Source organism: Mesocricetus auratus, unplaced genomic scaffold (assembly GCF_017639785.1).
Source record: "Mesocricetus auratus isolate SY011 unplaced genomic scaffold, BCM_Maur_2.0 Super-Scaffold_4256, whole genome shotgun sequence".
NCBI classification, from domain to species: Eukaryota; Metazoa; Chordata; class Mammalia; order Rodentia; family Cricetidae; genus Mesocricetus; species Mesocricetus auratus.
In genome coordinates this window covers 5,340,899-5,353,262 of record NW_024429182.1, presented here as the reverse complement: position 1 = coordinate 5,353,262, position 12,364 = coordinate 5,340,899, and the positions used below count along the sequence as shown (strand labels likewise).

Below are 12,364 nucleotides of genomic sequence, written 5' to 3'. Positions count from 1 at the left end.
TCTGTCCTCATGCACTTTAGTTTGATGGCTTTCACGTGGTATTGGAGATGGTATCTACTTGCTATAACAGGCTGGGCATGGCAGGATTCAAAGTGCCAGAAGACACAGGATAAGTCTCTCAGGATAAGTGTAGTGTGCTTCAGGAGAGGTGTGTACTCCGCCCCAGTGATGGGAAGAATTTGATGGGGAGAGGGAGGACCTTGGGGTCCAAGGTCTGAGAGACACGGGTGTTTACTAGAAGAAAACCCTTTGTTGTAAGGGATCCAGGTATTGGCAGGTGGTGTGGGGTAGCAGGTAGCCCCCGCCTTCTGTGTATTTGGCCACGGTGTTCCTCCTCACTTAAGAACAGGCCAACCTCGATAGACAGTTGGTCGTGCAGTTTCTGAGGACTTGCCGGTTATAGAGTCAAGGTCGTGGCCAGTAGGCCTCCCATTCCACTCCTAAATCAGGTAGCACCTAAGGATTCCGTTTGCACCCCACTCTCTCCACTCCCTACTCTACAGTACTAGTGGGGAGTCTTGACTGGGCAGGAAAAGAAGGAATTGACTAGGCTCCAGAATGATACAGCAGCATTGGCAGCCGTCATGAGCTCAGACTCCGTTAAAATTATCTGGAGAATTAAGTCCCGTGCCCATGCCACCGCTGTCAGATGCTCTTGCTGTCTTTCCCTGTAGCCGGAGAGAAAGAGGGTTCCCCTAGTCCTGCTTGGAAGATAGTTTGTGGTTGGTGGCAGACCCGCCGTGATTAGCCCTGCTTGGAAGATAGCTTGGGACCGGTCACAGAACCACCGTGTCTCCTGCCAACTCTTTGGTTATCGTGACAGTGACCATGAACCACTGCTAATTAACACACCGTGTGTTAGGTCTGTGCAAGCCCTCTCCGGGCGTTCTCTGAGAACAAGGGCTGGTTTCCTGAGTAGAACTCACATCGAGGCTTCCCTGTGCCTGTGTGGCTCTTGAGCCTAGGTCTTCTCAGCTGTGGCTAATAAAGGAGCCTCTCACTTGCTCCATATCCATACCCAGGTCCTGTTTCTACTGCGAAGTAGCCTTGAACCAGGGCTACCTTGCATCACGGAGACGGCAGCTGCTGGCTTACCTGCCCACTGCGGGCACTGTCTACCTCCGCGTGGTGGCTGTCACACCTGACCACTGCTCACAGCAGCCCCTAAAGCAGGGTCAGTCCTCTCTGTGGGACATGTGGCCTGTCTTGAGAGCCATCTGCTTCCTTTCACATCCCCAGGGTTTATCTTTCCAACCAAGTCATAAACTTCTGGAAGGCGGCCTTAGTCATTTTTCCCCGCCCTTCCAGGTAGTTCCCACCCCATCGCTGTCCATCTTTCCCTCACTCTTTCTTTCCTACTCCTGGGAGTCTTCTCTTGAAGATCTCTGTGTGCTTCTATGAGGTGTGGCCACGGGCTTGGACACAGCAGCTTCCGTACACCCAACCTGGCCACCATTGTGGTTGCTGACGGGGGGGGGGGTGTAGGGGGAAGAGGACACTCCTTTCAAACCTTTGATAACTTTTACCGTAATCATTTTCATTTGCAAAATGGTAACTAGGTCCCCTGAGCAACTGACTAGCCCTTTTCTCTGGAAGAGTTAGGGCTTTACAGGAAGCTGGGGATGCTCTTTTGGGATCGTCTAGGAAGACCATGTTTTTCTTTCCTAACGTGGCATGGGAAAGCAACGCTTCTTGACCATGCCTCTGCCATCCTTAGCTGCAGCAGGAAGCTACTCTTGCTGTGTCTTGTGCATTTAAAAAAGCTAAAAGGGGAGCCAGGAGGAAACAGGGGAAGAGAGCGAGCTGCTCAGTGGTCCCTGAACTCGAGAGGCGCTGGTGGGCAGTGCTGGAACCTGCCTTCTTCTCTTTTAATGCAATTCTTTTTCCTTGATGTTAATGCAACTTGTGCCCTTCCTAGAAGTAATAAAAGGAAATGAAGACACATTCTGAAATGAAACTTGACTCTAATCCATTCATCATCTAATACTAGCCTCTTTATCTTCTCTGGTACCTAATCTGGTTAAATGTCCCTGTTGTAGGATTTTAGTGAAAATCCCCTATTGGGAATAGGGTTTTTTGCAATTGGATTACTCTCAGTAAATGGCCCAGTAGTTCGCTTGTTTCAGCTTAATTTTTTTTTCCTTTGTGATCTTGCTGGGCTGAGTTCTAGCCCAGCATCGAGGGGGAGGGGCCAGGGCAAGGGGCGGAGAGGGGGAGTGCCTGGAGAAGACCTGGGGAGAAGGCAGTGGGGACTGTTTGAGACCGCTTTTCTTTGTTTTCTTGTTCTCTTCACCCCCCACTCTGCCCCAGTACAGCAAACACGTGTGCTTTATGTTGGCTAGAACTGCCCATTTCTCAAATGCGTGCTGTTTATTAGCTCAATTCATCATCATCCAGTTAATTTATTAGTGGTCCCTGATGGCTTCCTAATGAATCAGGGCCGAGGTAATCTGCATAAAATATGCAGGTGCCAGCCAGGCCAGGGCTTCTGGTTTAAGTTGAGTCTGCCATCCAGGCTGAGTGTGAAGGGTGAGATCCTACTGTGCGTGAGAGCCTGCGGAATTATGGGGTGGGTGGGGAGGCTGCAAGGCTGGGGTTCCAGCCTCGCCAGGCTTCTTGTAAATGAAGATTCCTCTTTCCTGACTTACCTATGAAGCCAGCTGCCTCCTAGAGGTCCTTGGGGTAGTGGATTCCACCCCTACTGTGCCTTGCCCTGCCTGGGAAGCTCAGCTTTTGACTGGGGTTCCAGAGGGTGCTCACAGGTGAACCCGAAGCAGGCCAGTCTGCAGAGCAAACCACCTCCTACTCTTAAACCAATTAGGGAGGTGGGGTTGGGCAGAGTGAGCGCTGGCATCGTACAAAGTCAACCCTGGGGGGTGTGGTAGGGGGACACGGGGCCCTTGCTCCGACGTTGCAGGCTGTGGCGACCCAGCTCACCGTCTTGCTCTGTTCTCCCCCCAACAGTCGAACAAAGTGCCCGTGGTGCAGCACCCCCACCATGTCCACCCACTCACGCCTCTCATCACCTACAGCAACGAACACTTCACCCCGGGAAATCCACCTCCACACTTACCGGCTGACGTAGACCCCAAAACAGGTAAGCCGGGGGAGAGGTATGAGGGGGTCTTGACTTCTCACCTGGGAGCTGAAAGGGAAGCTCCTAGAGGATCCAGAGCCTGGTGTGTGTGTGTGTGTGTGTGTGTGTGTGTGTGTGTGTGTGTGTGTGTGTGTTGGGGGAACAGTTTCTCCCTCCTCTTCGGAGACATCCACTTAGAGGGATAGAATTTATGCCAGGACATTTTGGGGGGGGCTACTTGGGGAACCTGACTCTGGGGACCTCCCTAAGCAAACCAAGTGGTAATGGGACTGGCGTTGTCTCCTAGGCACTTTGAGCTTCCTGGAGCCAACATCATGGTTTCGAAGGGATCCGTTCACTTAAGAGTGGCTTGTGGTATATCCTTAAAGGGACCACATCACTGGGGTCTCATACTCCTTGTAGGTTCTTTGCAATTTCTTCTTCCATTCCAGTATCATGGATGTGTTTTTGTTGGACCCATTTTACAGATGTAGAAACTGAAGCCTAGGAAGCTTGCGTTCCTCATTCCATCCAGCAGTGTCTTGAGCAGAGAATGCCACACTGTCCTCCACGCCTGCCCCTTATTTTTCTTTTCCCCCAAGGGAAATTGGTGAGAGGCAGGGCTGCTTATAGCTCCCCCTACAGCAAGATTCTGTACGGCAGGCAGCCACTTCTCACAGATAGGCCCTCTGGGCCTCCTGGGTGTACGCTAGGTACAGCCTGGCAGTTTGACTGGCTGGAGGAGGCGACCAGCCCGCCCCAGGCCCCGCAAAGTACAAGGCTCCACTTGCAGCAGGCAGGGTCTCATTTGAATAATGGTAGGCCAGGGAATAGCTTTTAAATGGTTATCGTAAACCATATGATTAACGTCTAAGGACTGTTTATTTTTCCTCTGCGAACATTCTTTCAAGTGTGCAAATGGCTCAGTGTAGGGTCCAAGCCTGGCTAATCTGTTTGCTTTTTGTAATGGAGAGAAAGCAATGTCTGCGTTAAAACGTCACCCAGGGAGACTTAATTTACAGATTAAAAGCTTCCTGAATGAATTTCTTGAAAAATGAGATAGTTTTTATCCGTGAACATTGCCGCCCTGTCCCTTGAATCCCCGGCTGATTCCGGCACATGTTGCTTCCTACTTGGACTGGGCAGCTGGGCAGAGCCATTCCTCTTAAGCCAAATTATTCTCAGGATTCTACAGCCTGAGGATGGATGGCCAGATGTGCGGCCTGTGCAGTTAGGAAGTGAGCCACGGTGTACACTTTCAGCCTGCACTCCCGTGGGCCTCGGGAAGAAGGCTCACGGTCCCTGACCGATGAGGACCCAGCCAGCAACAGGGCTGGTGCCCACAGATGAATCTGCCCTCCAGGGGTCATAGTCTAGAGATAAGCACACCGGGCCACCTTCTCCATATCTGTCTAGGTATAATGACTCCTGGCTGAAACACCAGCTGGCGTTTGGTGGTTTCTCTTCATGGAGGAATTGACCAGCTGTAGCTGTATATAGGAGCTGAGTCTTTTGAAAGAAATGAGGCTCACCTCTCTGAGTCATAACTTAAAATGAATTGCAAGGTATGCCTGTAATCACAGCACTTAGGAGGCCGAGGCAAGAGGCCGTGAGTTCAAAGTCAATGTGGGCTGTGTAGTTAGACCCTGTCTCAAAACACTGCAGTCCATCAGTTAATTAAGCCTTACAAATTAGCAGTATACGTTTCACATTCGAAATAAAGGGGTAATGGACCAATTTCCAAAGCAAAAGGAACTAATAATTGTGACTGGCTCGCCTTCGGTAGGCCAAGCTTCTTGGGTTTTTTTTTTAACTTGAAGCAACCACTTTAGTCACACAAAGCAAAAATAGCCAAGATGGCATCTTCCTGGTCTCATTCACTCAATCACACGAGTCCCTTCAGAACAAGCTCACCCACTGCAAACCGACGCCGTAGGGAGAAGGAGAAGAAAGCTGCCCTCTCCCTCAGAGTCGGGAATGACCTCCAGCTGGGGCTTGAGGAGAGACAACCCCTATCCTCACTCGCTCCCTGCTCCCCTCTCTCCAAGGATCCTCCTGCCTCACTCTTCCCTCAAACCTAAATCCCACTGCTTCTTCTCCCAGGAATCCCACGGCCTCCGCACCCTCCAGATATCTCTCCATACTACCCGCTGTCGCCCGGCACCGTAGGACAAATCCCCCATCCGCTAGGATGGTTAGTACCACAGTAAGCAGCTCCAGTTTTTAATTCCATTTTTGTTTCTTGCATGAGCATGCTCACTACTCGTCTCTGTGAGTGTGTGTCTGTCTGTCTTTGTGTGTGTGTGTCAGTGTGTGTCTGTCTGTGTGTATGTATGTCTGTGTGTATGTGTCTGTCTTTGTGTGTGTGTCTGTCTCTGTGTATACGTATGTGTGTGTATCTATCTGTCTCTGTGTATATGTATGTATGTGTGTGTCTATCTGTCTCTGTGTATATGTGTGTGTGTCTATCTGTCTCTGTGTGTGTGTGTCTATCTGTCTCTGTGTATATATATGTATGTGTGTGTCTATCTGTCTGTGTGTGTGTGTGTCTATCTGTCTCTGTGTATATGTATGTATGTGTGTGTCTATCTGTCTCTGTGTATGTATGTGTGTGTCTATCTGTGTCTGTGTATATGTGTGTATGCGTGTGCCTGTGTGTAAGCATGGATGGCTGCCTATTTACAGAGGGACAGCTGATAGAATAACACAGGGAGGTTGCTGTTGAGGTGCCCAGTAGATTTGCACAAGGATTACACCATCTCAATGAGCTGTATTGAAAAGGGTCAGTGGTAACTGGCACTCTAAATTCAGGGTCCCCAAGGATGTCCTGAAGCTGCTCTGGGAACTGCAGCAGGCCAGTGAAGCTGGTTTGGGCTCATGTTGCTGGGTTGAGCTCTCTCTTTCAGCTATTGCCTCTGTGGCAGCAAGGGATTGCAAACAGGAGCAAGCTAGTGGTGGAATCTCGGGTGAGACTATCCTTATGGTCTCTGAGGTTCTTTATGGCTGATGCTTTAGCCAACTATGGGCTCCAGAGAGACAAGTAGAACCCTCCCGTTAGCATTCGGGGCTGGACTGCCTGAATGTTGACCCCAGTCCCTGGCAGCGCCCAAATAATCTGACTGCCACTTACAACTTTAAAGTGTGATATGCTTAGAAACCAGAGCAGAAAGGCCTTTTGTGCTAAGGTGCCTTACGGTGCAGCACGTGTGAGGGCATGATATAATGTTTGAGATTCTGTGTGTTTATGCATCCCTTTCTCCACTTCATCAGTGACCTCTAGCTCTAGAAAACGCAGGGCAGTGTTGAGTTGCTGGAAGATGCAAATCCTGCTGAAGCTGTCAAGTTTGAGTCTTACAGAAGACAGGCTTTTATAGTCTTAAAGGCAATACAAATTTTGGAGTAGTGCCCCCATTCTCCAGTTGGACAGATACTGGGCTATTTATCCGTCTAAAAAACAACAGGTTGTGTTATGCGGTAGCTGTGCTAAGTACCCATTGTGGGTGGGTGCTGCTGCTTCTGTTTCTTTGTCTTATTTTTGCGTGGTGAGGTGGACTCGAGGGTTGGCTCTGCTTCTTCTGCTTCTTCTCCACTGGGTGGGGCTGAGCCTCATAGTTCGTTCAGTCATTGGGTGGGGAGATACTGAAGGCTAGATAAAAAGGAATAGCCAACTCAGACGACCCTCCGTCAGGAAAAGTTGTGTGTCTTTCATGAGGATGCGATTCTGCATGTTGCTGTATTTTTTAATTATTGTAATGAGGTGTGATTGTCTATTGGTTACCCACAATTCTTCTTGGGGACTCTTCCCCCCCTGGTAACTCTTGTCAACACTTGTTAATTTGACAAAAGGCTACAAATTAAGCTCTGTTAATTTAATGTTTTCTCACCGAGATCTAAATACCGAAAGAGGCCCAAAGCGCAACTGAAGTCCTTTGATTCGCTGTTCTTTATTTTGGTATAAATTTACATTCATTATTGTTTTCCTTTGGATGTGTAGCCCTCAATTAGTGTGATGGTTCTATTAAAGCAAGAGAGACTTCGCCTTTAATTATTACAACAAAACACCCAGTCTCAGCGTGGGGAGAGGGTCTCTGTTGACACAAGCCGAGGTTATAAAATTTAATTAGCCATTCCTATCAGATTTATGGCATTCAAATTGTTCTGTTTCTTCCCTTTGATCCCGCCTGCACAATCCCCAAGATTTTTGTTCTGATCAAATGAGAATAAAGCTTACTGCACAGAGAGAACTCCCCTCTTCCTTTCCTTGTCTCACCCCAGCCTTACTTCTAGGCTCTCACTTTTTCGTACCCCCTTTCTTTGTAGGCAAGGTCAGCCTGTGTATCCAATCACGACAGGAGGGTTCAGGCACCCCTACCCCACAGCCCTGACAGTCAACGCTTCTATGTCTAGGTGAGTTGCCGGTGGCTTCTCAGGAAGCCCCTCTAGCCCGCCGCCAGGGCCAGCAGGGCCCGTGAAGATGTGTGGGTGTAATAATATAGACCAATGTTCATTTGGCTTCCCTCCTAGAAAATCCCAAAAGGTTGCCTTGACCTTTCAAGGTAAGTGGTTGCCTGTCTAAGGTTTTAGGAGTTTATCCACAGAGCAACGTGATGTCACAGATGAGACGGCAGGAGAGAGGCTCGGCGGTTAAGGGCATTTGCTGCTCATAAAGACGACCCGGGGTTAAGTCCCCAGCACCCACAGGTGCCAGTTCACAACCATCTGTGACTGCAGTTCGGGGAATCCAGTGCCCTCTTCTGGCCCCCACTAGCAGCAGGCATGCATGTGGTGCTCATACGTGCAGATGCACACACTCACACACATACAAATAAATGAATCAAGCTACCGCCCACTCAAGCTTCAGGGGGAATGCAACTAGAATGGGCGGTGCTTCAGGGGAAAAGCAGATAGAGTGGGCGGTGCTTCTGGGGGAAAGCAGATAGAGTGGGCGGTGCTTGGGGGAAAGCAGATAGAGTGGGCGGTGCTTCTGGGGAAAGCAGATAGAGTGGGCGGTGCTTCTGGGGGAAAGCAGATAGAGTGGGCGGTGCTTGGGGGAAAGCAGATAGAGTGGGCGGTGCTTCTGGGGAAAGCAGATAGAGTGGGCGGTGCTTCAGGGGAAAGCAGATAGAGTGGGCGGTGCTTCAGGGGAAAGCAGGTAGAGTGGGCGGTGCTTCAGGGAAAGCAGATAGAGTGGGCGGTGCTTCAGGGGAAAGCAGATAGAGTGGGCGGTGCTTGGGAGAAAGCAGATAGAATGGGCAGTGCTTCAGGGGGGAATGCAACTAGAATGGGCGGTGCTTCAGGGGAAAGCAGATAGAGTGGGCGGTGCTTCGGGGGGAAAGCAGATAGAGTGGGCGGTGCTTCAGGGGAAAGCAGATAGAGTGGGCGGTGCTTCAGGGGAAAGCAGATAGAGTGGGCGGTGCTTCTGAAGTCATTGTTTCTTTGTTGTCCTCTGCTGGGTAACTTTATGGATAACTTTATGATTGTTATTCAAAGATTTGAGAAAAAATGATGGGTGTTTTGAAAGTTCAGATTCCAGTTCAGAGTTTATAATAAGCTGTATCCTGGCCCCTCAGAGCAGCGGTGTCCTGTAGAAATTTCATGGGACCCATGTTGTGTTTTGCATTTAACATTATGTTTGCTTTTCTTGTTGATATCACTTGAAGAAGGTCACCCCTACCTCCTATTACCCCCTGGTGAAATTGTTTTCAGTAACTCGTTATATTCATCAGTCATACTGTGTGGCTGCAGTATTACCTTTTCAACACAATGTGACCACACCACAGCTACCACTCTTTTTTTTTTTTTCCTTAACTTAGCTTTTACATGTGACATGCATTTACACTTTATGGCACATCTCAAGTCGGGCTGAGCACGTTTGAGGGACTTAAGGATACGTGCCTGGAGGCCATGTTACTGACATGCACAATGCTGCCGAATCTTCGACAGTTGAAAAGAAATTATGTGTGCACCCATTCCTATACATTCAGATTTACTCATGTATACCATGTACATATGCATCCCCGGGACTCATTTTCCTCTCTCCAATTAATTCTAGCTAATTTTTCAGTGGCTGTTAGTTTATTTACAAACTGGTTGGCAGCAGTATGTTTAAGTAGTCACTAATTGCCTCTAATGATAGTTTTATTTTTATGTTCATCTGATTTTCGGTTGAGTTAATTAAATCGGTGGAGGTTTAGACTTTCCTGATGGGCTGAAGCAACCAATCCATTCTGATGATGCCGTGAGATTCAATTAGCATGCGGTACACGGCAAGGATGCTGTCCCCCTGCCTCTGCCTCCATGCTCTGTGGACAACCACTGAGAGCCTAAAGGAGGGAAGGGTCTGAAGGCTGCCTGCAATGCTCCTTTTCCTGCTTTCAGGACAGCAACTTTTGTCTCGGACAGAGCGAGACTCACACCCACTGAGAGAAGCAGGCTGGAGTGTAGCTGGAGTGTATAGTTAACTCCGTGAATGTCACCCAGCTTGAAAGAGCCATGCCCCACATGTGTGATGTATCCCCTAAATCTCGGAATCCGTGCCCGTCTGAGCGAGGCGGGAGAATGATTTTCTGCGTCTTCTCTGCCGGAGAAAGTAGAAAGGTTATACTCTTTAGATGATGTCGTCACAGCCCCTGTGCAGCGTGGGAGCGAATGGGAAACCTCCTGGGAGGAGAGGGGAGGGGGCTTGCTTGTCCTCCTAACTCCGTCCTGGCGGGCGCTCACACGAGGCTGCTCCCAATTCTTCCTCCTACTTGTTTGCTCAGTGCACCCAGAGGTTAAAAGCAATGGAGTAATCGTAGGATAGGGATTGGGGGTTAAGCTTATTGATTGAATTATCATTAGGAGGCTAGCTGATGATTTATAGGTCGCAGGAGGCGGCGGTAGGAAAGGGGTGGTGGGAAGAAAGGTTAGGGGCTTGTGGTACATGGGGTGGAGGTGGCCGATTCCCTGGGTAGGCCAAATGAAAGGTAGCTGGTTAAAAAGCGTATACAGCAAATTAAATACATTACTTTGGTAATGGGGCGGCAGAAGTATAGGTCTATTATATGTACGGCAGTTATGGCGAATGTAGGCAGTTTGCCCTGTTCCAGAACACCCTTTGATATTTATTCTATTCAGCAGCAGGGCCAGGACTTCTCAGAATTAAGTGATGGGTCATTATACTTTAAACACCATGGAGAAGCCTAGATTGGCAATTAAACAGCGCTTGCTGACACTCACTTTTGCCACCCCGTGACCCCCTTTAGATTGAGATGTCGGAGCTCCGGGCCCTCAGCCTGCTAAATTGGGCAAGGCTCTTCTCATGACGAGAGCGGGGCCCTGAAATCTGCCGGCTTCAAAGGGAGCCAGATCATGTATAAACCATAATGTGGGTGCACCGTGGCGCACACACACAAAAAAAATAAGGCAGGGAGAGATGAAATGTTACACGTGCAAGGGGGGAAATGAGAGAATAATGACAATCCTAATGTAACTCAAAGCGGGATCGTTGCACGGGAAAAATGCATCCTACCGCTTGTGCATAAAATCAAGGCCGGCAGATGACATGCAGCTAACAGAAATGTGTCAACAGTGAAGGAAAGTGAGCGTGAGTATGAGGGAGGCCCCTGAGACAGCCAGAAACAAAAATTAGTTGTCCTTAACAAGTTAAGGTTCATCATTATATTCTGTCTTGGAGCCATAAAAAGCAGACATGGGCATATAATGAGCTGCTTAGAATTTTTTGAGGGTGTCTATTGCATTTCATGAAACGGTTGTCTGCAGAAAGGGGTGGAGGTGTGTGTACCGCATGGGTCACACACACACAGTCTCTCTGCCACTGCTCATCTTTTTCCGTATGCGCCCCATGTGTGGGGGTCAAGGGGCTCACAAGGGTTTGTTCTTTTTAGTGGCACCCACATCCTCCACCCCTAAAATGTGCTCGGGTCTTGTGGCTTTGGCCCGGTATTTGTAAGTGTGTCTGCATACAGGCAAGCACACATTCGCACACTTCTTTCTTCCCCTCCCTGGTGTTCCCCTCGAGTGTGTGCACACATATTCACAGCATTCTCGCACAGCAGGAAAGGAACGTATGTATTTGAGACGTTCATAGTAAGAACTGTCGCTCCACCCGCCCCTTCGCTGAAGGGCTTCCAAGAGCACGTCTTAACTTGCTTATGCTCTGTGGCCTGGGAGCAGTGGGAGGAGCATGGTGTAACTGGAGAGTTCAGGGGTCTGTTTTTCTTATTTCTTTCCTTATTTTTTTAAGGGACAGGAATGGGTTGGTTGTTATCCACCCCCCCCAACCCCCCCACAATCTTTCTGGCCACTATTGAAGTATGTCATTGTTTCCAGTCTCCGGTACTGCCTTAAGTTTGCAAAGGCTACTGCCGTAGAGGGTGGAATTCCTAAGGCAAGTGTCTGTGATGGCTCTGGGATCCTTGGAAAAGTCAACATTCCTCATGGGTGATTTTTGTCTCCATTAAAGGTGTACTGAGAGTGTTCATTCTCTGATTTTTGGAAATCCCTTTTCAGTAGAGCATATTATATGCTATATTGCGTATTTCCCCCATTCACTTATGGAAAGAACTTGGTAAAGAAATACAAGTTCCCTTTGGAATAACCATCACAATGAAGCCTTACCAAGATTCTCTCTCTGTGTCTGTCTGTCTGTCTCTCTCTCTCTCTCTCTCTCTCTCTCTCTCTCTCTCTCTCTCTGTGTGTGTCTCTGTGTCTCTCTGTCCCTCTCTCTCTCTCTCTCTCTCTCTCTCTCTCTCTCTCTCTCTCTCTCTCTCTCTCTCTCTCTCTCTCTCTCTCTCTCTCTCTCCCCAGAACTGGCTTTCTCAAGTGCAGGACGCTGGTCCCAGCTGGTCCCTGGGTGGCGGTGGTTCTCTTCTGGGTTGACTTTGTTAGAAGGGCAGCCATTGCCTGGGCCCCGCCTCTCTTTACATCAGTTAGCAGTCTGTCCTTCCCTCCTTTGCCCTGCTTTCCTAAACCCTGCGTCACTTCAGTTGAGGAGGTCCTTGCCCACCTGTTCTAACAAAGCATACAAAATTTGACAGCCGTTTGTCCCGTGGAGCCGAAAAACGAGCTTCTGCTTCCTGGCAAACTCTGTGTCAGGAAATGCTGGTTCAAGAACTGAAGTGTGTCCTGAGGCCTTTCCCAGAAGCAAGTGCTGTTAACTTTGTCTTTTCTATGATTATGACTTTTTGGTCATTGGCCAGGCTCTTGACTGATGCACAGGTAGTGTGTTGAGTAAAAGTAAGAATCTTAGAGGAGAAAGGGAACATAAAAACAGAATTCGGTGCTTTG

General features: G+C 49.0%; 1 protein-coding gene across 45 annotated transcripts in view; it reads left to right on the top strand.

The window, feature by feature from the left end:
* Positions 1–12,364, top strand: part of Tcf7l2 (transcription factor 7 like 2) — a 191,720-nt gene that overhangs the window by 162,699 nt on the left and 16,657 nt on the right. For 34 of the 45 annotated variants that reach the window (XM_005063429.4, XM_013114099.3, XM_040742509.1 and 31 more), the window contains 3 exons: positions 2,965–3,097; positions 5,180–5,282; positions 7,397–7,483. In XM_005063429.4, coding sequence (XP_005063486.1) covers positions 2,965–3,097; positions 5,180–5,282; positions 7,397–7,483 — 323 coding nt within the window. The remainder of the gene's footprint in view (positions 1–2,964; positions 3,098–5,179; positions 5,283–7,396; positions 7,484–12,364) is intronic. The other 11 variants (XM_040742487.1, XM_021227982.2, XM_013114105.3 and 8 more) reach the window with 1 other exon arrangement.